We start from the raw sequence: 26,248 nt of genomic DNA, 5'->3' as shown, positions 1-26,248 counted from the left end.
TTGAAATTATTTATGAGATTCTTAATGTCATTGATTCTTATTTTAACTAATCTTAAGCTTCCGTGTATTAGGGAGAAACTAGAAAGAATTTAAAACAAACGTAAAAGTGGGCATGATTGCTAAAGGTCCGGGATTCGAATGGATAAGCGCTACCATTGAAAATGTCAAATTTTTTAGGTTATATGGTTATGATTGTGGTTATGTTTATGTTTTGTGGTTATGTTGTTTGTATGCTTTAAAACATTCTTTTTGTAGAAAGGATAAATGAGCCATTGATTTTAAAAGACTATTTAATTAATATTTTGCATTTGTTACTTAACAATTAACACCTATAATGGAAGTCGATGATCCAAACGATCTTTATTTCAAAAGCTATGAGGACTTGGAGGTAAGAAATCATTAATAAAGTTCAAAACATCATTTTTAATTTTAACTTTATGGAAAAAGATATTTTCTTTTACATAAAACTATGTAATGAAAAGAGTTAAATAGGGGACCCCATGTAAAGTGTTTAAATATACTATTTAACTCTCTGAAAATTTAATGAACTTTGATGTTGTACAACCCACATAGAGGAATGCCTTGAATAAAAAGTGTATTTTCTTTGATGTTTTTTGTCAATGTATAAACCTAGACCTGAACTCTCACAGAACATAATACTGAAAATTAATTGGTCTCTTTTAAACTCAGTCTTATACACGTTTTTAATTTTTTCACACTCATGCTCTGTGTTACAGGCAGTATGGTAAGTATGTAGATATAAATAACATTATACATACATACAGCATAATATAGTATATCACATAGTACATCTAATTGTAATGAACAACAAAATTACAGATTTAATGTTAAAGTATATCTTGGTAGAATTCATCCATATTGTAATATGCCCTATGTAAAATAGTTTTTTTAATAGGCAGCAAAAAGTCTTAATCGAGCAAATCATTGTAAAACTTGTTAAAACATTAAAGATTTTTGACCCTCATAAATCTGGGCTTTTTTTACTAAGGAAGATTTGGGAATCAGTATAGAAAAAAAGTGAGCTTGACATGTCTCATATTAAGGAATAGGCCCCCCAGAGAGCATTACAGTTTTTAAAGATAAAAGAAGAACTCTTTAGTTTGAAAAGGGAGGTATGAGCTAAAATTTGTCGAGTCCTAATATTATCTGCAAGATTCTCTTTGAGTTACATTGACAATAAAGTGAACTTGATGAAAGTAAAGTGATTATATTCACAATAAAGGCACTGATTAGCAACACTCCAGCTAAGGTAAGACTCAAGTAACGAGAAATAAACTGTCCATACCAGTTGTTGACCCAATTCTTCCCTTACTATTAGTCTGATCCTCAAAACACAATTATTCTTGGTCAATTAGAATACCTAGAAATTTAGATGTTGTAGTTTCTGGCAATGGATCACCAGCCAAAAGTAGACCACATTAGGTTACATTTAAATTATGTGAGTCTTACTCAGATTAAAATAAATATGATTACAGGTAAACCTCTACTGACCTTGAGATCTTTTGATATAGTTTCATGTAGCCCTACAATTTCCCTTTTTTTCCACCAGATTTATGTGTATGTAAGGGTGTGATTTCTCTAGAGATATTAATTTTAACAAGGTCATTTACATAAAGTAAGAACAAGATTAGCCCAAGAACAGAGCCTTGAGGAATAGAGGCTTGAGAAAAGTCGATGATTGCTTACCTGAGTGCACAACAGGTTAAGGTAAGATATTAACCAGGGGTATGCTACTTCATGAAAGTCATACCTTTTCTTTCATCTTCAACAGCAGAATTTCATGTCCACACAATCAAAGACCTTTGACAGATCACAAAAGACCACTGCCAATGCTCTACCTTCACTCAAACCAAGATAAATACTTTTAAGGAAATTGCACCTAAATGGCATCCTGAATGCTCTTAGATGTTTGAAACCCAAATTGTCTTACAGTTATAATTGTGAAGATAATTGCAGACTCTTTTCTTGACCGGTCTTTACATGACCTAAGATATTGAAATTCCAAAAATTCAAATTCAAAAAGTAGCTTTATTGTCCCAACCAGAGTTATTGACAAAGCCTTATTAAATCTAAGTCAGTAAAACTTAGGACTAATAGACATCAGAAAGCATAAATATTTTTTTTTCAAATCATACATACATATTTCGTAATCAGGACAAAACATCATTAAAAAACTTGTCTAATGTATAATATGCCTTAGTAACTAACAATATTTTTAAATAGTTTTTAAATTTAAAATAAGAGGTAAGTTTTCTTAAATGAAGAGGAAGGTGATTGAAAATTTTTTTACCCAAGTAAATAAAATAACTTCTCACTTGCTCTGAATGTAGAATGGGCAACTGAAGGGTGTATGTAATATGAGTAAATAGGTTGTAGATGGGTATATAGGTAAATAGATATGGTTGGAAGTGAATTTTGAGAGATTGGGCAGTAATTAGGTGGATTGTCAGTTTCACTACCCTTGAATATGGGAAATACCAAAGAAGACTTCAAACAAGGAGGAAATACACCTTCAAACCAAGAAGTATTGATAGAAATTGAGAGGGCATCTAGAGACTTATCAGGTAGCTATCAAGAGTGTTTCAGAAGAGATTTTATCCTTTAATATTTTTTCTAGTTCCTTTCCTAAACTAGATGCTGGAGCCGCATCTTATTATTCCTAGTCTTATTAGTTTCTTAACTTATTGTTGTTAACTAGCTAATTGGGTTGCCTGTAAAAATCAGCAATAGCATCAAACTACGATTTAAATTTTTGGCCAATTTACTTTATTACATAAACCCTAAAACATCTAAAAATTTCCATTACTATATATTCTACCAGAATTACTTTTGGATGTTTGCCTTGGCATTCCTAAAATATTTGTAGGGCAGCCAATAGCCTCCCTGCATTCCAAACTGAACTCACAAAAATCAAAGTTGAAGAATTAGCTGTAATTCGAGTTGGTTCTTTAACATTCATATTTATTTAATCCATATAATATTACCAGCATATTTGCAAGTAGGGTAGTATTTAAAGAATCATCGTCATTTAAATAAATATTTATGTCACGAGTGAAATAGTAGATAATTCTGTAATTAAGCTTGAGGGTGAACACTACAAACAGATTACACTACAGTGTAATCTAAGTTGTTTACAATAGCACATTCTTCTATCAGATAATTATGAGATAATATTTATTAATGGCAATAAGGGAGCTGTCAAGACTAAACTTATTTAATAATATAAGGAACCAAATAAAATATATTTTTCTGTAAAAACTATATTTCGCTTCTTTACTTCACTAAAGCCTTGGCTCTTACAATTGCTTTTCCATAATTAACACCCTTTAGCATATCAGTAAATGCCTTAAACATATTTTCAAAACCATCAGTAATTGTCTCTCGATATTTAATTTTTCCTTCTTGGACCCACTGCATATTTTGGTTAATACCTTCCATCCATCTATCAGCCCATCTTGTGACAATAAACCCTTCCATTTTTAGTTCTTTAAGGGCCATATGTCCTTGTACTATACTAGCTAAAAATATATGGTTATCTAATGTTAGAAAATCTGAAAATCAGTCTTAATGATTTTTTTAAAGTTAATGAATAATTTTCATATGATCTTTTTATATAGTTTCACATGAGAATAAAAGTACCTACTTACCTTTGGTGGGTTTATTGTCATTATAGGCTGAAATTGCTCCACAAACAGATATTCTGCCAAATCGATTCATTTGACCCAAAATGGTGCTGCTTATTTCTCCTCCTACCTGGAAAATCAACAAATTAGAATCTCAGCCTAAAATTATTATAACAAACTTACATTATCAAAATAGCAGTCTACTCCTTTTGGAGCAACTTCTTTTAATGATTCCCTAATGTTTTCAGTTTTATAATTAATAAAGTGATCAAAGTTAAGTTCTTCTTTCAACCACTTTCCTTTATCGTCAGAGCCGGCAATCCCTATAACTTTGCAGTCTTTCAGCTTCGCAATTTGCCCTACATGGGTACCTACAGCCCCTGCTGCTCCAGTTATAACCACTGTATTTCCAGGTTTTGGTTGACATAACTCTAGGAAGCCAAAATAGGCTGTATTTCTAGACAAGATATATATTAATGTGTGCATAAATTAGTATAATATATTATATAATATTGACACTCACCCAGGCATACCAAGAACACCGAGCCCCAAAGATGGAGAAAGACCCTTAAAATCTGGGAGAACATGAGGTGGTATATCTACCCTACCCTTTGAAAGAGAAGAAGCATTGGATATTGTATGTGACCGCCATCCAAACGATCCAAATACGTACTTATCCACAGGAAAGTTGGCATTTTTGCTTTCAATTACTCTGATGTTAAAGAAGAGATAGGTTAAGTAATAAATTTATTTAAAAAACCTAACGTTCTTACTTGGCAATTTGGCCTCCAATAAATGTAGTACCTAACTTTAATGCAGGTGCATAACCCCTCATATATGGGTCTACACTTAGATATTCGGCTTCGGCCAAGAACTCTAAGAAGAATTATAAATTATTGAACAATGTATTTTTAGGTTTTGATAAATTTACCTCCGTCTTTCAAAGGTGGTAATTCCTCTTCAACCAATTGAATGTCACTTTCTTTTGGAAAACCATCAAATCTATTTGCATAAACAAAAACCTTTGCCTTAACCATTTTAAACTGTTTACTAACTGCAATTTATCAACAACATGTGAGCTTCATAACACGTTGGCAGTTCAAGGTTTACTTAATTTGAATAGTGTAGGAATTTCATCATTATTTTTAATATTTTTATCTGAACCTGTGTAGTAAGTGGTTTCATGTTATGAATTGTGTATTAATATGAGGTGTACATATACTATCAGAAATGTAGTGACTGGTTTATTTTAATTTTTTTAAAAACTTTTTAATTTTTGTTTCTTTTTTTCAATTTTTAAGGAATTTTTCTGTTTTATTGTAATTAAAAGATCGAAAAGAGGTTTCCTTTTTATATACGTATTATTTAAAAACGTTCTTAGATTGGCTCAAAACGTTAATTATGTAATTATAGTAAGGCTTAAGATAGATTAGCACTGATTTATAAATTTTCCTTGTTGAACGTGCAGTACATTTTTATCTTTTAATTGAAGAAAACTAGTAACTAGGAATTTTGGTAAAATAATGAAAGAATTGCAAAATATATGTATATTTAAATTTAAACAGAAATAACAGTAAATTTGTTATACACTAAAACATATTTCCAGATTCATAAATTGATGTTAAAAGATGAACCAAGAAATACCGCTTATCGCGAGGCAATATTTAACAACAAAGCGGACATAGAGGGAAAAGTGGTTTTAGATGTTGGTGCCGGAACAGGGATTTTGTCAATTTTTTGTGCCCAAGCTGGTGCCAAGAAGGTATATGCAGTTGAAGCCAGTTCTACCTATAGACTGGCTCTGGACATCGTTAGAGAAAATATGGTTGAAAATATCGTACAGGTAGGTGAGTAAAAAATTGAATATTAAATTGTTAAAATGCTCTACGATAAGAATTTTTCATTCACTAAATTATCTCATAGGAAATGGTTTAACTTTAACTGGGCGCCTTTAAGTCTGAAATATTATTATTATTTATTATTGTAGTTTTTGAGGTAATGTAGCAACATTTTATTATGGAACCCTTACGTCTTTTGTCGTTTAGTATTTTTTTTACTAATTACTTATGATAATAAAACAGGTGATCTTACGTTATTCCGAAGAATTTTTTGTTTGTAAAAATTATAATGAAAATTCCCGAAGTTCTTTTGCACTAACGGGACTAGAACTGCTGTTAATTTATTCAATATACTTTTGTATCAGAACTACGTACGTATACGTACAACTATGTTTAAGTTTTTCAACCATTAAATTAGATAGTTTTTTTTTGTAAAATTTTTACTTTTATAATATAATTTTTATTTATTTTTTTCTCTTATTACAGGTTCTGTTCATGGCGGTTTTTAGATATTAAAGTTTATTTATTTAAATTATCATCATGCTAATTGTTCTAAAAAACTTATTTTTACAGTTCAATTTTCAGTCCTTCAGTTAAAACCTTGAATTTATTTAAAAAGCAAAGTAACTAAAATAAAGTGTTTTTGCCATGTTCAGTATTGCGAACTATGAAATTCCAGAATTCTAAAAATTCAGAACTCTCCAGATTTCGCCAAATATTAGGTCAGTGGAGGGAAGGCTAGTAGCTTTCGAATCTATCTCGCATTGATATCCTGCACTTTCCCGCAATACGTTATCCAGTGAATTTATTTCAAAAAGTAATTGGAAAGCAGTTAACAAGATAACAGCCACACTATCATTTAATGATACTTTTGTCCTTATGTTACCGCACCACCTTTGTGCAAAATATATCTAGTTCAAAATAATCAGCTCTGGGATTGTGTTTATGTAGTCTAAAATTCGATTTTTACAGAGTTTTAGTCGATTTAAAATTGCAAATAAGTGACAAGGTCGACACTTATGGAAATAGAATTCCACAATTATAGGAAGGGTTTTACAGGGTTTTTTGAATTTTTTTTTCGTTGATTATTTATCACGTGTATATGCTGCTACATACGCAATTCAAAACCCCAAGGACTTTTCTGCTAGCATTTTGCAACAGTAATTGGATTGTGGATTGCCCAAATAGAGCAAAGTTTGTTTTAAATAAATAAACAATAATTGATACCAAACAGATTAAAAAAATGGTTACAAGGAAACATAACATACAGACGTAATCCTTTTTTGATAACTTATCGTTTTATCATTGTTCAGAAGGAAAAAAAAAATGTTTAATTTTACTAGATATTCTCCAAGTAAAATAAAAAATACACCAGCATAGAGACACTCCTCAACTTCATCCTTAAATTGTCTTTGAAACACTCTATTTTTGGTTAAAAAATCACCGAGTTGGCAACACTGGCAACCAGTGTTGTTTATTAATTTGTGTTGCAGTGTTCCTCTCATCAAAACCAGTTTCTAAAAGTAGAACAGTCTTAATCTGGTGCACTGATTGCATAAGCGAATTTACTAAATTCAATTATGGAAATAATTTGGTCAGTACTGTTGAGGTTAAAGTATCTACGGAGCTATTGAATAGTGGGAATAATGCTTCAAGTAAAGTTATTATAAATTACATAACCAGGAAACAGTTACGTCTTGTAAGGTATTGAAAAACGTCTGGAAAATAAGTTTAAAACTTATGTATAAAATTGTTTTGTATAGCAACAAGTACCTGGTAAGATTTTTCATAAAATCAGTTGTCCAAAATTCGGTAATGCAATAAGTAATATATAATCAACTGTCTTATAAGAAAAGCAGATTTCCGAAGAGATGAAGGCTTTGCAGGATCAGAATTTGCACAGACGGAACTCTTATCTGGGTCGCGTTAGAATGGGCGTAGCTCCTAGCTTTATTGGACAACATAGCAAAAAGTTGGTTCCTGAACTTAGGGATCTTAAGGTTAAGAGTTTGCCTATCAAAGATGATAAGATCTTTTAAAGTAAGCATCCATTCTGAGTGTAAACATGATTTTTTGAGAGCTGATATTTGGCCTAAGGGGACTATTCTGAGAAAATTTTCGAGGTCCGGTCAATCAAATTATACTCTAGTGAAGGCTGGTTTGCATCCAAGCTTTTCTGGTTATTCTATTAATATAGTTGGTATGAGAACTAAAATAAGAAGTTTTCAACGAGCATTGAGTTGTTGATGCTACGACATTATTATGATAGCAAAACCTGGTTAACATCCAACTTTTCTGATGCTGAAGTAGCGAACTTGAATTATTACTTATGTGACCGTGAGTCAGGTATAAACAATTTAAGCAATGCGTGCGTGTGGTGGTGTGTTGATTGCAGCTATAAAGTATTTGTGCACACGGAAAATCATTATTTACTTATATTATTGTCAACTATTAGTTCTCATAATTTGTTTCAAAAAAATAAGACCTTTAACAACAATGGAAATCTTTTTTATGTAGTATTTACTAATACTAATTGATTTCAAACCTGCAATAGAAACGCTCTTTGAAGAGAGCTTACAACATACGGGTATTAGCTTTGACCTTTATTGTGATGAAGACTGTGAGGTAATGAAATATGCGGCGTATTTTTATGATTTCAAAAATAGTGATATTTTTTCGATTAATAATCATTTGGCCAGCATAGATTGGGAGGTTTTGTTTAGTAATTAAAATAATTAGTGAAATAGTAATTTTATTTTAATAATATAATGTACTCCCTAATAGAATAATTTATCTCTTTAAAGAAATATAAAACTTCTACTTTTACAAGTTTAAAATTAGTAGGCTTCAGGTGGATTATGAGCTTTTTGTATCGTTTATATTTCTTATCATGTATAAGCATTTTGGTATTTAGTTTATTTAATTTTTAGAAGCTGTAAGATATTTTAAAAAATTACGAAATTTGTATTTTTCAATTAAATATTTAATAACTACGTGATAACTTTTGAAACGCCATAACTTTCATAAATTTATGTTGATTAACCAGTTAGCAACCCATCAAAACCAAATCTCTACCTTTAATTTTCTCGAAAAACGTCGCTCTGTGCGATGTGCAACAAAAGTACCTTTTTTGTAGGAAAAAGTGTGTAGTTTTCAAATTCACATTGCGACAAAAATAACCTCAAAAAAGCTATTCACAAAACAACCCCCCACCCTTGCAAAAACTACCCTTTCCCATTTTCCAAATATTTTTTTAGTATCACCATTATATTTAGGATCAAAATTCATGATAGAGGACTTTGTTTAGAAATTGTACTCATTATACAAGTTTACTTTGTACAAAAATTCTTACTTGGCCCTAGATCTAATTTCTTTTTAACCCTAACGGTCATTTCTTATTGGAATTTTAACCGTTTTTAAACCAGAAACACATAATAACATCTAAATATCTTCTTTTCAACGCTTTTTAAGATAAAATAATTTTAGGTTATTCATAGTAGAATCGAAGATGTAACCACTTCACAAATACCAGAAAAGGTTGACGTTATAGTATCAGAATGGATGGGATTCTATTTACTCCATGAAGGAATGTTAGATACTGTTATAATAGCTCGAGACAGATTTTTAAAACCTGATGGCCTAATGTTTCCTGAGTCTGCTGGTATTTATGCTACCCCTTGCAGGTCAGTAATTATTAAAATTATTATTGTGATAATACAAACTTCACGTTTTAGCGTTCCATCAGTATACAAATATTGGGAGAATGTGAATGGGGTGCATATGGAATCGTTTTCAAGGCTACTAAGGGAACAAGCATACAAAAAACCCCTTACCGAAAAAGTTCATCCTGATTGTTTGCTATCTCAGGGAGAGGTTTGTTCTGTGTTTATTATATAAAGTATTTATAATACTGAATCTTAAATCCTAATATAGGTAGTGTCCTGGCTCGACCTCAAAGAAGTCACCAAAGAAGATTTAAACGAAATCAAATTTAGTCACGTTGCCGTTGCAACTAAAGAAAGTACTTATGAAGGGATATGCATATGGTTTACGTGTACTTTTCCGTTTCAAAAAGGGCCAAGCAGTGTGGAGCCGGTGATACTTTCCACCGAACCCGACGAGCCCGAGACCCATTGGAAACAAACTTTGATTTGTTTGCCAAATTCCTTAAAAGTTGAAGTAGGCAGTCCGATTTGTTATGATTTGGTGCTGAAAAGATCTGAGGAGAACTCTAGAAGGTCTATTAAGGTATAGTTTAAGCCTCTTTTAAAAAATATAAAATCTCCTTTTTAGGTATACACTGGAATTATCAATGTTAGATCCCGATGAAGTCGAGCATCCGGAGTTTTGTTCCTGTTATATGACCAAATGTATATTAGCAAACGCCATGTTGGAAAAGTATGAAAGAGGTCAAGGGGACGGCGCGGAATAAAATTGTTTTATAGAAATTTGTGTTTTATTTCACGAAATTTTGGTGACCTAAATTTTTATTTTCGGGAAATGAAATATGGGCAAAATATGTTTTTGAATTATTTTCTTGCTTCTTTCTTTTTATACTTAAATATTAAAAGTAAAATGTTGTTAAAAATCACAAATATTACACTGTAGGGTGTCTCATTTTATTTTATTACTGACGATAACTCTAACTTGCCTGAGCTGAAATGAACTAGCTATTAGAGAAGAACGGAATAAAATAATGTTTTTTCTATGTAAGCGGGTAAACTACGCCAGACAAACATTATTTCCAGATGACTCATACGGTAGGTAATTTAAAAATGATATAAGTTCAATTTTCATCCCTATGTCAGACGGAGAAATCGAAAAGGATGGTAATAAAATGATTTTTTTTCTAAATAACTGGTTAAACTACGTTAGAAAAGCAGTATTTCCTGATGATTCTTCTTGTGACGTCACAACCCTTCATACGACTGGTCCCCCACCTATCCCTGTGCAACACAACCTCCTTCCAGTCCGGTAATCTCAAGATCTTTACATCCTCTCCGCAGTGCTGCCAAGTCTTATGCTTTTGCATGAGATCTCATGGTTTTAATACAAATCTTATGTTCTCATGTTTTACCTTCTAAATATCATGCATTTTGAAATTTACATATAGAATAATTTTCCCTTCGTAATAATTACTTCGGGTAATTGACTCCAAGCAAATCCACAAAACAAGAGAAAACTTAAATCAAAAGTCCCTACTTAAAAAATGCTTGTCTATGCTGATCTATAATATCTAAAAGTTGAACTATTGGAAGACATCTTGTATGTGATTCCCGCGATTTCCCACACAAATCGCTTAATCTTTTATCAGAAAGTTCTTTTTATTTTATGATTAAATTAGACGTTATTAAAATGGAGCTTAGGCACGACGTTATTAAAATGGAGCTTAGTGCAACTGATAGATCTCCCATTAACTTGACAGAACATTTAATTGATTACATAAATGCCGTGTGCAAGCACTCAGTTTTAAAAAAAATTAAAGGCAAAGGAACCAAAGTTATTAGGTTAATAAAAAAAGTTACAGGAGCAACAAAAGAATGCCATTTAATTCAATTAATGAAAAAGAACAAGTTTTGCATTATTGTCGATTAATCCAAATTTAGTTTTGAGAATGTGTGTAAAAAGTGAAATAAAAGATAATTTTTTAGTCTAAATTCCTGTTCCTGTCGAAACTATTGGAGCTTTTTCATGAAACACGAAATACCATATAAAACAAATATTATTGGCTGCGTCGGATGGAGCTAGTAATATAGTTGGTATAAGAAATTCATTGGTTAGTAGGTTACAAGAAAATATACTAAATATATATATGATTAAATAAAACAGATAAATAAATTTATTTATTATTTTTGTTCATTTTTTATTGCCTAAAAAATTACTAGAGGTTTGTTCCGTTTCGTAATTACAGCCTTGAAAAAGACGTAAATAAATGTCGAAACGTCAGAACCTTTTCAAAAAAGGAAGTTTTGGATTTCTTGGTCCTAAACCTGCGAACTCCATCTACGCTACTTACTAAGGACGCTACTTTTAGTCATTATATTCAATATTAATATTTTGTAAAAGTGCAGTAGTGTATGCATTAGAGCCTAAGCAGACATCTATTAATCTATTGCTTATCCAGTTAATCAACACAAATCAAGGCAATTGTAAATTAAAATTGCGTTATGCTTTTCTCATGCATTTTTATAAACACTTTTGTATGTATTCTTGAGCTCCTCATTGCTTTTTATTCGATATTTACCCGTTCTCTCATCTGCTGTAGGTCCAAAGATTTTCCGAAACATCTTTCGTTCAAACCCTTTTTCGTTCAAGCTCTTTTGTATTCTTGCTTTTATTTCGCTACTGCTCTAGTTATTCGAGGTTATAACTGCTTCTACTAAAATTGGTTTACGCATTCGAAATTGTAGATGACCATGGTTATGTTTAATCCTATTCTGTCCCTTCCTGCTCTTTTTTTTTTTTTGAATGTCGAAAAATGTCCCCTGATGCATGAAACACATCTGCAAATTTTAAAAAAATATCTATTGGTAGTCAAGTAAAAACTTTTTTTTTAAATTTTTAACATCTCGTAGATAGGTACGAAAGCTCCGCACGGCGCTATTTACATCTGAGACGAAAGTAAGACGTTAAAGACATACATACATTCCTATAAAAAAATCTTATTTTTTGTTAGAGAATCACTCTGTAAAGCTTATCGGTAGAGTTCCTGGACACTCGGTATATAGACATTCTTCTTCATATTTTATGCATTCCGTCATTATGGAGTCTTCACTGAGGAATTTGTTATGTTTTAATTACCCTTTTAATCTACTCTAGTGAGTTTTGGTACATACTTCTCCGCTCTTTGGTACCCTTCTTACACCTTCTTCATGTTCCTACTAAACATAAATGCTACGTTACTGCACTTATGTTTAAGAGAATTTCGAATAATTGTTTTCATGCTTGCATTATAGTTCTTTTATCTCAGTCATGAGCCCGTTGCTTTCATTTCTTAAAATGTTGGTCTTTGGTATGTAACATTTCTTTATATTTTTGACTTATTTAAAAAAGTTTTGGCTGTTTGTTAATCCTGCTTCCCTTTTTACATTATCTATTGTTTTATTATAAGCTTCTCTTTTTTCCTTCATCATGGTTCTCTTCTCTGCTCTGAGATCGTTGAACCTTTAAATGTATGTATAAAATTCTGGCCTTATTTTTGGTGTCTATGGCCTTTTGGAATTCTTCGTCATACCAGTATTTTCTTCTTCTGTTGTTTGAGTTTTCGCCTAGGATTATTTTGGAAGCGTTGATTAATGTTCTAAGCTATTCCTAGTATTAGCTGTGTTTTTAGTTCTTTCTGGTACCTATTCGTATTTGCATGTTTCATCCTGGTTTAGTTTATCTGCATTCCACCTTTTTGGTGCTGATATTTCTTGTCATGTTATGGTTCTTTTCGCCCCTCGTTGGCTTTTTACATCTATGATGTTTCTAATGTGTCTTGTATTTGCTATTACATGACCTATTTGGTTTTGTGTTTTCCCATCATTGGATAATATCCATCTCTCTTTGTAGGTGTTTTTGTGTGGGAACATTGTCGAGACAATCCTAAGGTTATTGGCCGTTGTCGTTTAATAGCTCATAGAGGCTATGTCTTCCACTAGGTGGTCTACACGCTTCTTCTCTTAAAACATTGGCATTCACGTCTCCCAAAATTATTAACATGTCCTGTTTAGGAACCGAATTTATTACTTACATTTTAATTGTTCGTAGTATTCGTCTTTAACCTCTTCTTTTTTATCTTTGGTGAATGAATGCGTCGAGAAGTGTATTGTTGTATTGTCTATCCCTGATTCTAAGGGTAGTTATTATGTTATTTACAGCACGAAAGTTCTTGTCCTGTCTTCACCTGTCCCTGTCCCGGAATATTTTCGCTTACTGCAAAGCCCGTTTCAAATTCGTGTTTCCCATCTCTTATTCCGCCATTGAATATGGTGTACTTTTTTGTGGTCTGAATGTCTGTTATGTCCAATTATATATGTTAATATAAATAAAAATGGAGGATATTCGACTATATTGATCAAAGTACTTATCCCTAAAAGTCTTACTGAGTAAAATTGAAAAAAAAAACAACCAAAACTGCTTTAACTACTCAAATCCTAATCCAGAATTATGTTTTAACTCTCAAATTTATTCTCAGAAACTTCTTTTAATTAATGTAAACGTCTAAAGCTAGTGTAAGTACTGTAAGTAGCTTCAAAGTGATGCCTGCAAGTATCATCTAATAAATAAAAATCTTGATGTTGCAATATGCATTTTCAAATTCCAAAGAAACATTTCCTCAACGTATATAGATAAATTGTTCCCTCGTATGTTTCCCAACTGATCAGAGGAGTTCAGTTAATGTTTAATTATATTGTCTTTTTTATAAAGAATTAAGATCGTTCCACTTATATTCCTCAATTAAATATTCTCTACCCACAAGCCCGCAGACAATTTGTCTCTGCTTTTAATGTTACAGATAATGATCCTCTGGTTGCACTGGAACGCCGTAACAGACAAATCCAAAGCGAAACCAGAGTCTAAAAAAAATTTAAAGTATAGATCGGAATCCCTGATGGCTATAGTTGTTCTGTCAACGGCAGAACTAACAAACCCAGAAAAATCTGTGAGTAAATTACCGGCATCTAAGGGACCAATAATCGCCTCGCCGATCATTACGGCAATCTGAAAGTAACCGTAGCAATCTGGCTAATGTTACGTTCCTCATTTCTTTTTCTTACTTTGCCTGCCGGCACGAAATCAACAGATTATTCCGTACTGGGGATCAGTACCGGACCACACCGGCGATTTCTATCGTTTTTTTTTTTCATTCTGTCTATTTTTCTTGAATAGAGATGAAATTACTTTAAGGTAAGTTTGTTACTAATTGAAAATTCCGTCAGAGGCTTTTAAGGGAAATTAGTGATTGTTAAAGTACAAATAATTATTTATTTTGGATTAAGTAACGGAGGTTAATAAGATAAAATTGCCAAAAAAGTCAAATAAAATTTAGTATCAAAATATTATTCACTACTCGATAAAGTGAGGTGTGTCACTAACGATATCTTCAGGAGAAAATGGAATTTGAGTGGTAAAATCGTTTTGAACATAATAGCATTACGTTTTTACTTGCTTGCTTCTTACACTAATTTATACATTTCTATTGCTTTTTATTTCTTTTTATTTCTATAGCATGATTGTAACCATATATTGTCGATATGACTCAACGAAATTTGAAATTCTAAATTTGTGAAATTCAAAATTGGTTGATCAAATAGTGGAGGTAAATGCAGCAGCTTTTTCTGATCTTTCAACTGAGCTTTTACCTGTGTAAATCATTGCATTTTGCTGCAGAAGTTCACTACTATGGCTTGAGAGGAATGTCGCATTCGTGCTTCGAGTCATATTTATCTTGCCGTTGCTAAAGGGTTTTTAATTGGGTCTTCAATATGAGAGATATCAGAAAATCTCTAAAACGTTCCTCAGAAGTCAGTTTTGGCCATAGTAATATTTTTATTTTTTATTAAAGACTATTACATCTCTTGATTATAATTGGGAGGTTCACCTTATTGGCAGACGACGCCACAATTTTATGGCATTGCTCTGACTAACTAAGACTGACAGAAGCTTTTATCCGCGTGTATGATTCCTCATTGTCGACACTGAATTGAGTTTTAAGCAACAAATTATAAATCTTTTAAACGACACATCATTCAATTGTTTTGCCGTCAGAATTGCAGTCATTGAGTTGGGTTGCGCAATGGTAAAATCAGTCTGCTGTGCCTTGATAGGGTTGAGGTTGAGGCACATACGTACTGAATAGAGATTACTATAGCCATCCATTTAAAAATCAAGTCATCTTAACTCTATATGGCTTACTTATTGCGATATCTGACAACCCAACCGAACATATATTTTAATTTTATATGACATTTTTTGTCTAGTTGTTTTACATGTTTTATATATATTATGCTATAATAGGTCCATTTAATCATTTGTATGTATTTAAATTCACTTGAGCTGGTTTAAGAGGAATGGGCCAAAACTCTTCATTGGGCTGTGGCGAATGCTAAGAACCAAGGTGTTATCTATGGGAGAAAACCAGACTGTGATGATGCTCGAGAAAAAATGATCAGACCTAATGGCCCCTAGCGCAAATTAACTTACTGAAGGTCAAAAATACACCAAATCTAATGAATGAATGAATATTTTATATTCATATTTCCAGGACAATAGAAAAAATTTACAGATTTAGCTGTTTCAGCAATTTGAGTATTTCTGGAATATTTTATTAGAACATTCACTGAATGTCATTTGTCACATTTACACTGTTACCTGTACTAGGATAAAAATATGTCAAAAGATCTAATAAGACATGTCAAAGGACACCCTCTTTCTGAGAATTGGTAATAATATATGTATGTATAATAATGAAAGGAGATTTAATGTTGCAAATATTTCAAATATATGCATTCCAACAAGACCAACTGGTCTGATTCAGTTATGTTCAATGGCGTCAGGTTTTTCGAGTTTATATGAAACAAGTTAACTAAGAAATTCCTGATCTATTTAGGGAATATCAAACATTCTATCAAATCATATCAAGAATTTGCAGAAACATTGATGAAAAATCTGTGTTATCAAAGCAATTCCTTTAAATAGTCGAGTTCCAGACATTACCATAAATAATGTCAAAGATGTATTAAAACGCTTTCAATGTTCTAAGGAATGTACAAATGCATTTATGGTCTTATCAATGATAATGCTATCAGACGCGGTGTTTGTATCAAGAGGAATATTTATAAAATTCATCGTAGTCTGGCAGAATTTAGAAGTTTTAAAGCTAATACCTCTGAGGAAAGGCCCCGTACAGTTAGAACAACAGCAGTTGAGACTGTCCTGCATGCAATCGAAGAGGATCCAACCATAAGTACGTGAAAAATTGGTTGTTATTAAACATCTGCTACAAGACGGTATGAGAAATTCTTCGTTATATCCTTCTCGCCTACAAAGGGTTCAGGCATTGCTTCCGAGAGATTATGAACCACGTATGCAATTTTGTAGATGGTATCTTTAAAAAGGAACGCAACATCCTCATTTTGATACCAATACCTTGTTAACGGACGAAGCAAATTCTTTCCAGAAATATAATAACCAATATTTATAAAAATCATCATAAGAGAACAGTCGCATAAGGACAGAGACGAATTTTTAGAAACAATTCACTCAACGTTTAGAGCGGTATCGTATCCAACCGTTTAATTGGATCATTTTTTTAATAGGATGCCTAAACGGAAAGTATTATTGTAATTTTCTCCAAAAAGGCAAATCACCTTTACTTCTTGAAAATGTTGACTCTGGAGGACTACAATTTTGGCCACCTAGACCACCTGACCTGAACAGCCTAAATTTTTATTGGTGGGGACACCTAAAAACGTTGGTTTCTCATACAAATGTGACATTAAAAGAACTAAAAAATAGATTTATTGGCGGATCTGAAACTATACGAAACACGCATGGAGTTTCTGAAAGATTTCGTAATTCTATGAGAAAAAGCCTCCATAGGCGAAAGTTAGTAATTTTTTGTAAATTATGTAATAGTATTGTATTTAATTGTTATTGTTTTTTCTTCACTCCATTTTTGTTGTTATTGTAACACTATTTGTTTTGCTTTTCCTTGTTAATGTAAAGAGGTCTTTTTATTTTTAATTGATTGAAAATTACTACAAAATCATAATTTTTTTCTCAAATCAATGTTGTAAGATCTTTTTTGTTGTGTTTTTCTACCATAACATCCTGTACCAAAATTCAGTTTAATATCCCAAACTGTTTTTGTAAAACTTCTTAAAACCTGAAAATAAAATAAGACTTAACCACACTGTATCTTAAAAATTAAGCATTTTAGGGACCACGTTTACATGAACTGTTCGACTTAAAATCGGAATGCCCCCTTCAAATTATGACATACCATTACGTAACACCCTGTATAACGGAAAATTGAAAAAAATATATTTTCGCTTCTGATTTCGTTACTACTTCCGTAACGTGTTGATTTCCTATAAGAATTACAAAAAAATACCTCTCTATAACATTTATATGAATTTGTTCCTTATCTCCTAAATTCGCCCCTGTAAAACCGAAAGGGGGCAAGGGGGCGTACTCGGCCCGCCACAGGCGTAACCTGTCTTGTTGATGTCTTCATTAAGAGCAACTCGGAGCGGCGTTGTTCCATCGGCAGTGACGCCGTGCAGACGAGGCCCTGGTACCACCATCGAACTAACCGTCATCTGTGTATGTACCACAGGAAGACCGTTTCGACTGCGGCCAACCACTCTGATGTGATTATCATTAAAAAATATATATAATAATAATGTACGGGATTATTTTTTGTGCTCGTATCCTTTTGTTCGTACCGATGCCGACGAGGATTATGCCGCTGAAACATGATGAAGCCATCATGATAATATTGAATGTTTTAGGTTGAAAGGGTATATTGAAGAACTTGTTTGATTGTGTTGAATATTCAGTCTTCGGTTGTTAATTAGGTTCTAATGGAATTGTATTAATATATAATTTTTAAGAATAATGATCAAGATACTGATCAAACAACCTCTTATTGGCATAGCAAGCCTTTATATTATGCAGGGTGTTAATTAAGTAAGTATAATAAGTTTGACAGGCGATTCTTTAACTAATTTTAAGATACAAAGTTCACATAAATATATGTCCGCAACGGCTTTTTTGGACGAGATTGATTGTACGGCTTTGTTTGTACGATATACCGAGTGATAAACTTAAATAAAAAAATTGTTTTTTTTTGAGTATCTTAAATATATCAGTAAGGTGTTAGCTTTGTCATAAATGCATTTTTGTTATGAAATTGAAACGCCAATACTACAAGAAGCATTTATTGAGAAAGATTTCCTCAGCGTGTAATACCTAATGGATGAACTTTTGTACGTCTTCGTGTTAGACTTTCTGAAACAGACAGCTTCAAAAAATCAACGGTTGTCATCGACAGGCTGTCAGCTACAGCCTACGTTTAAATTGAAGAAGCAATTTTAAATAAAATTCAAGCAAATTCTAATAACAGCACTCGGAAAATATCTGAAGACCTGAATATTAATCATGTCACTGGTGTGGCTAAAAAACAATGGCAGATTTTTAGAGACCAGCAGCAATATTTCTATCTTACTCCGTTAGATTTCTTCCTGTGGGGAACATTAAAGGACACTGTATACAAGCAAAGGCTTACTACGGTAAATAAATTGCAAAGAAATATTAAAGAGGCTATAGCCTATAAAATCAAACAGATTTTGTATTCAGTGTTATAGAACAGAAGTTGTTTATACTACATGTATTATTTAAAATGTAGGGCATATTGAAAACTTACTTTAGACTTTGGTTAGCGTTATGTTGCTGTTTAAAGGCTATTATTTTTTACAATCATAATAAATTTATGTCACAGAAGTGGTTTAAATATTATTCTGTAGCTATTGCTATGACAAGCGGGGATATTAATTATTGTTACAGCCTACTACGGTGAAATACTAAATTAGCAAAATTTGTTCAAAGAGCGTTATTATTATAGAGAGTAGAAATTATGTCATTCCAATAAAATTCTGAGTATTTTCTAAAGTATTAGATTTTGGTATAGGACATATATACAGGGAGTTCATTTGAAAACTTCCCACCACGGATTTATCAAAAACCACTGTTTAAAAAAAAAAAACGCCGAAATACGTCAAAAGGTTTGTCAAGGGGGACAATTTTCTAACCTAAAATTACTTCACCTTCTTTCAGCCATTGCCCCCCAGGCTCATCCCCTTAAAAATTTTAAATGGCAAGGGGTATCGAGTAATAGCTTGTTTAAAAGGTCTTTCGAAGTCTTTTATTTTGGCGTTTGATTTTTTAAAATCGGTTGATTCGTTTTCGAGAAAATTAGAAAAATCTTTGTTTATCTTAAATTATTCAGATAGAAAACAAAAACATGAAAATATCAGTTTTTATTTCAGTAAGTGTTCAAAATGTTGCCCGTTTTTGGCCAAGCAATGATATAGATAATTCCTGACGGATATTTTCAAAAACATGATGATGCGTTGACGAAGTTCATCTACACTTTCAGGTTGGGGAGTAAACACAATAGATTTCAAATGACCCCATAGAAAAAAGTCTAACGGCGTTATATCAGGAGATCTAGCACGCCATTCTATAGGCCCCCTTCGCCCTATCCATTTATCTGGAAACTCGTCATCTAGCCATTGCCGAACGGGAAGCACATAGTGAGGAGAAAAGAAAATGCATGAGGATTTTCATTGCTCCAATATCTACAGTTATGCTTATTAACAAATCCATTTAGATAAAATGTGCATTCATCGCTGAAGCAGATATTCTTTACATGAATAGTATTATCATTAATCGCTTCAGTCATTTTTTCACAAAACTCAACTCGCCTATCGCCCTTCGGTTAACTCATGCAATATTTTCATTTTGAATGGATGAAGTTTATGAAGTTTGGTAACTGTGTGAACAGACCCTAATGAAATACCAGTGGCAGCAACAATTTTGCGTAATGAAGTATTAGGATTTATTGGAAAATGACCCAAAACTTCAACTTGAGCGGCTTCATCCAAAATTCGCCGATGATCACGTTTTTTATTTGCAACAGATCCAGTTTCAGTAAACTTAGTAACAAGGTCCAAAACATACCTATTCGAAGTTATCTTATCCGGATGTCTGGCGTTAAACGTGACGGCAAACTGAGCGCATTGATTTTGGGCACCAAAAATTAGAATAATTTCCACTCTTTCGGCTAGTGTGTAAACCATTTTGGAAGTAAAATCTACTATTCCAAGACTGTCACAAATGTAACTGACGGCAAAATAAATTCTTTATTTTCCTTAGCAACTATAAATAACTAAACAGGTATAACAATAAATACAGTTCGCCCAGGATATCTGTGTTGATGAAAAGAATGCGGAAAAAAATTCAGGTTGTTATTTAGTTTTTTCGACGTCTAATCTTCGGAATTGCTGTTTATATTGGTAGTTTCCGTTTTAAAATTATAAAGGATTTGTAGATTTGGCAAACCCTAACGGGCAATATTTTGAACACTTATTAAAATAAAAACTGATATTTTCATGTTTTTGTTTTATATCTGAACAAATTAAGATAAACAAAGATTTTTCTAATTTTCTCGAAAACGAATCGATCGAATTAAAAAAATCAAACGTCAAAATAAAAGACTTCGAAAGATCTTTTAAACAAGCTATTACTCAATACCCCTTGCGATTTAAAATTTTTAAGGGGATGATCCTGGGAGGCAGAGGGTGAAGTAATTTTAGGTTAGAAAGTTGTCCCCCTTGACAAACCTCTTGACGTATTTCGGCGTTTTTTTTTTAACAGTGGTTGTCGATAAATCCGTAGTGGGAAGTTTTCAAATGAACATCCTGTATATCAATTAATAGCTTTTTTGCTATTTTTAAGAAGAGTATATAAAATACAGGATATTCTATTTAAAAAAACTGAAATATTGCGAATTGAAAATTTAAAAATATATCTTATTACCTGAGACACCCTGTATAAATAAAATACCCGGACAGCATCTTCTTAAGTCGTGATACGAATTTTATTAAAAAGTCTTAATTACCAGCATTACAAAACACTGTATGCCGATATATATTTGGTTAAAAAAATACAAAATCCTAATTTCTGTCTAAACTACACAAAATTCGGACACGTAGTTCTTATGAAAGTTATCTTTATTTCTCCCAAAGAACATTTCAAATTCTGATGTTAAAATCGATGCAGCAGTTTTTGAACACCCTGTATTGATGAAACTCACATAATTTAAAAACGCTTTTGTAAGAATTTTTTTCTACACCCTGTAGATTCTAAGAAAAGGTATAGGCTCCTAATAAAATGGCCACCCTGTACCTACAAACTCTATGGCCTAGAGATGTGTTTTAAGACTAGCTTTTTCTGATTGGTTACCAACTAAAATATGAGATACAGGTTTCCTAAATCATATATATACAATTTCCTAATCATATATGTTCAAGGACTGTTTTCTTTCATTATCTGGGTTGGAATTATCTGTGACCATACAAAATTATTGTACATACTTAATTAAAACCCTGTATCGTAATTTTGCATTTTTATGAGGAATTACAAATTTATTACAATTTTTACTCTGATAAAAGGGGTTTTAAAAACGAGATCTATCGTTCTGTCGACCACTAATTCAATGGATTGAAAAAAGCCGATAAAATCAGGAAAATAGCGCCAAAAAAACAAACAAGGAGTTTTTAACTAATTGTGTCCTTGTTCTTTGTATATTTCTATATAGTGATAATTTCAAATGTGCGATCACTTTTTACATGTTTTTGGAAACGAGATATCAGTATTTTGCAACCGAACTATCAACTTTCAACCTTGTGTGATTTCTAGAGTAAATTCTTAACTATTTTGAACAAGGTTAAAATTCAAAAAGATTTTGGGTGTTTTGTTCAGCCCCATCATTGAAGACTTTAAGTTAAATGGAAGAGATAAAACAGATTACTCTTAAATTTTCTCCCGATAAGCACTTCCAAAAAAATACTTGCTCAAATAACACCAGTAACAAAATGCTAACAAATGCTAATAAATTGATTACAAACTATTATGACCTAATCAATAACATATATATTTTTTAGAACACTAAGAAGTAAATAAATACTCAACTCACCATGTTAATTACTTTTTATTCAACTATGTCCAAGTTGACTCAGTTTTCTCAAAACCCTAGTCTATGAAAAAATTTATGTAGGAATCTTAATACCTCTAAAGCTTAAATAATTTAACCTTAAGTATTTAAACCTCATTTCTCTTTTCAAACTAATAAATAAAGAACATAAAATGATATTCTTGCATATTAATATTTTAGATAAAGGTACAAGAACGCTAACATAACACTATGATAATCTAAGGATTCCTGACTAATTTCTTTTAATCCACTTAAGTAAAATATTTCTATATTTTAATATTGGGTTAGAAATCTTAAGTCCAAGTCAAGACACCTAACTCAATCCTGCGACAACAAAGTCATTTCTGACTCATTTTTCCAAAGCAACTAATCATAAAATATAAATCGTATTCTTGAATTTTAAGTTGTTCAGTGAGGAATCAAAAACACTAGTTCAACCCTGTACCAGTAATAATTTATGATTAAAAAATATAAAAAAAAAATTATGCTTAATATATTTTGAGCTAAACATATCTGACCCGACCCTGGAATAACAAAGGCATTTCTGACTCATTCCTCCATTGAATATTTTTGCTTCTTTAGTGAAAAATTGACACCAGTAGCTTATCTCTGTAACAACAATAATGTCTGATTTATATCTGTTATATAAAAACGCAATCCATTTAAGGAAAATATTTCTATACCCAATTCGCTTTGGGCTCAAGATACTTGACTGGAACAATAAAGGCATTTCTGATTCATTTTTTCATTGAAACTAACCAAAAATGTAAATTATATTCTTGCATTTTAACTTGTTTAGTAAATATTTAAAAACACTATCCCATCCCTCTACCAACAAAGGTTTTCGACTCATTTCTCTATTCAAACTAATCAAGAAAATTAAATTATCATTAACCACAGTATTTCCTATTCAATTCTTTATTCAGATTATTTATTTAAAATTATATTTCTACACAATCTAGAAATTTCTTAGATTTTGGAATTAGGAGTTGGAATTATGGACACGTTTATTTAAATTAGTTTTTAAGTTTATATATAATTATTATTGTCAGTGCTTTTGTGTTTTTGTTAAACTTTACACTAACCTAAATTATCTTGACTCCTTTTGTAACTACCCTATGCTAATTTTGTCAACTTACGTTGAATTTTTGACTCATTTCTAATGTGTTTAAGACATTTTTGACTCATTCTCTAAATTACATCTCTGATCTATTGAGTCGAAACACTTTGGAAAATCTCGTTTTTTACTTATTTCAATGTACTTTCTTTAACAAATTGCTCTATCATATTACTATTAAGTCCTAAGATAAAATCCGAACGGAACTCTAGATAAATGTAGACTTTCTTGAGTCATTTTTGACAGGAAAACTAAACTGTTTAATAAAAAAACCTAAACTGAAATACCTAAACTGTTAATAAATCACATCTACATATAAACTTGTTAGGCCAAGATATTGACCCAACTAAACCTTTTGTCATGTCAAATTAGGTATTTTCGACTATTTCGATATTTTTTTAAGAACTTTTTTTCATATAACATATTCATTTTTTGGGTTAATATAAGTAACTCAAGTAAAATCTGTATTGTTGTGACGAATTCATAATGAGTTACTTATTATATTGGGTATTACGTCACTTATAGCAAAAATCAATTTAGAAATTTTTTATCTCACACGCTCAACAATTGAAAAGAAGAAGAAAATAGACTTATTCACGTATTTAAAAGAAATATGAACTTAAATCTGTAACGATACCGTTCGATACACTTAATTTAATTTAAGTTCAATAAGTTTTAAATACAATAATTTACTTGAGGTATAATAGATTTTTTTTATATACCTAGGAGCTGAGGTTCAATCTATTAATCTCTGAGCTCGTTTCTTCTTTTCAATATCCTACCTAACTTTGTTATGAATATTATAATTAAAAAACGATAAAAAACAACAAGAAGACCTACTTTTTTTAAAAATACCTAATTTGAACCAACGTTTCGGTAGTTATATCTACTACCGTCATCAAGGTAATTAAAGTAAAATTAAATTAAATTTGAAAGATAAGTATATTTTATTTTTAATTTAATTTAATTTTACTTTAATTACCTTGATAACGGTAGTAGATATAACTACCGAAACGTTGGTTCAAATTAGGTATTTTTAAAAAAAGTAGGTCTTCTTGTTGTTTTTTATCGTTTTTTAATTATAATATTCATAACAAAGTTAGGTAGGATATTGAAAAGAAGAAACGAGCTCAGAGATTAATAGATTGAACCTCAGCTCCTAGGTATATAAAAAAAAAATCTATTATACCTCAAGTAAATTATTATATTTAAAACTTATTGAACTTAAATTAAATTAAGTATATCGAACGGTATCGTTACAGATTTAAGTTCATATTTCTTTTAAATACGTGAATAAGTCTATTTTCTTCTTCTTTTCAATTGTTGAGCGTGTGAGATAAAAAATTTCTAAATTGATTTTTGCTATAAGTGACGTAATACCCAATATAATAAGTAACTCATAAGTAACTCAGGTAAACTATGAACTATTAGCCTAATTTTTTAACTTCTCTTACCTATTAGTTCAGCTATCCAAAATTAACCTAACGCAACTGCTTTGAATAATTTTGGTCATCTTTGTATGTTTTGTGATATATTTTTTCTGAACTTAAAATTTTTTTACATTCTATATATTGATTTGTTCGGGTACAACCTAACCATAGGTCTTCTAAAATGTATCTTCTTACTATTTGAAAATTTTTTAGTCAAGAATAAACCAAAAAAAATACTTCTGCCTTATCCTCCCTTTCAATCTATTCAACTCTCGTCGCTTATAGCAAATCTGCTAAACCTATCTAAGTAGTACCTTCACTTATCCAAACCTATAATATAGACCGTCTAGTATTTGCGGATTAATCATAGTACTAAAACAAAGACCACCCAGAACCATATGGTACAAACAAAAGAAAACCCTAAAAAATCACCACCCCCATCATCCAGTTGAGTACATGAAGAGCGCACCACCCATAAAGAACACTTGCGTACGTATGGGCGTCTCTTTTTGATAGTACCATTACCATGTGGTACTATCGGCATTAATGAACCCAATAAACCATCTGGGAGGTGTTAAAAGATATGTCGTGGCGCTTTTGTTTTATGTTTTCGTTTTTCTGTCGTGAGTCGACGTGTTTATACAGAGTTGTTTATCTCAATTTATTTATTGTTATATCGATTAATTTAGGAGGAATTAAATTGTATGAATATACAGATTATGATGATTCAAATATAAGGTCATCTATCATATAAGATCGACCAAATGGCCATGAAAAAGTGTCATTTATTTATTTATTCTACCGTTAGAAAATAAAAAACGAATAAATTTTTTTGCTTTTTACTTGGATTTTCCCGAAAATATTTGGATAAAAAAATATTAAACAGCATTTTAATCATAACCAATCTTTATAACATTTTTCCGTAATTTCACCGACATTCTATCTTTAACGGATCTTATGATCACCCTCGAATATGAGATATTTTGTATATTAAAAAGTTAAAAGTCCATACGCTCTGGATATATGAAAGGACAATAGTACAGGAAATTCGTAATCTGTTATCACTCTGGTTCACATCTGGTCCCACTCATCCTTTCAAAAGAATATTCAATGACTATTTCGGGCTTAATCATCTTTTTAGATATTTAATCACCGAACGAAGGCCCTAATGATCAAAAAAACGGAAACGTATGTTACTTAATCTTTTATTATTTGACAAAGATCAGGACGACCTCTATCGGCGGGGATCTCCCGGAAATCGGTTGTGCAGAATGTGATCGGTTTTCAGTATACTAGATTACGTATACGATGTGGGGTTCGGGCCGACCCATTATTACTACACAAGTTCGAAAATACAAACAAGGACTTTGAACAGTTTGCACCAACGATATGGGAAGGACCCCTTAAAGATGTAGTTTTTCTTTTAAGCTGGAGAATATGTTTCCTATTTCTAG

General features: G+C 31.6%; 2 protein-coding genes across 2 annotated transcripts; one reads left to right on the top strand and one right to left on the bottom strand.

Moving 5' to 3' along the window:
* The first annotated feature begins 203 nt into the window (after window positions 1–203).
* Window positions 204–9,930, top strand: LOC126742648 (protein arginine N-methyltransferase 6). Its single transcript, XM_050449380.1, has 6 exons — window positions 204–388; window positions 5,251–5,487; window positions 8,969–9,165; window positions 9,217–9,355; window positions 9,416–9,720; window positions 9,776–9,930. Exons 1-6 carry the CDS (start codon window positions 335–337, stop codon window positions 9,912–9,914), a joined length of 1,071 nt encoding a protein of 356 aa, XP_050305337.1. The 5' UTR covers window positions 204–334; the 3' UTR covers window positions 9,915–9,930.
* On the bottom strand, window positions 3,266–4,765 carry LOC126742649 (prostaglandin reductase 1-like). Its single transcript, XM_050449381.1, has 6 exons — window positions 4,576–4,765; window positions 4,418–4,520; window positions 4,168–4,356; window positions 3,828–4,101; window positions 3,669–3,774; window positions 3,266–3,539 (listed from the first exon to the last, which is right to left on the bottom strand). Exons 1-6 carry the CDS (start codon window positions 4,679–4,681, stop codon window positions 3,295–3,297), a joined length of 1,023 nt encoding a protein of 340 aa, XP_050305338.1. The 5' UTR covers window positions 4,682–4,765; the 3' UTR covers window positions 3,266–3,294.
* Window positions 9,931–26,248: the final 16,318 nt, after the last annotated feature.

Source organism: Anthonomus grandis, chromosome 12, assembly GCF_022605725.1.
Source record: "Anthonomus grandis grandis chromosome 12, icAntGran1.3, whole genome shotgun sequence".
Lineage (NCBI taxonomy): Eukaryota > Metazoa > Arthropoda > Insecta > Coleoptera > Curculionidae > Anthonomus > Anthonomus grandis.
This window is presented reverse-complemented; position numbering and strand designations above follow the sequence as displayed.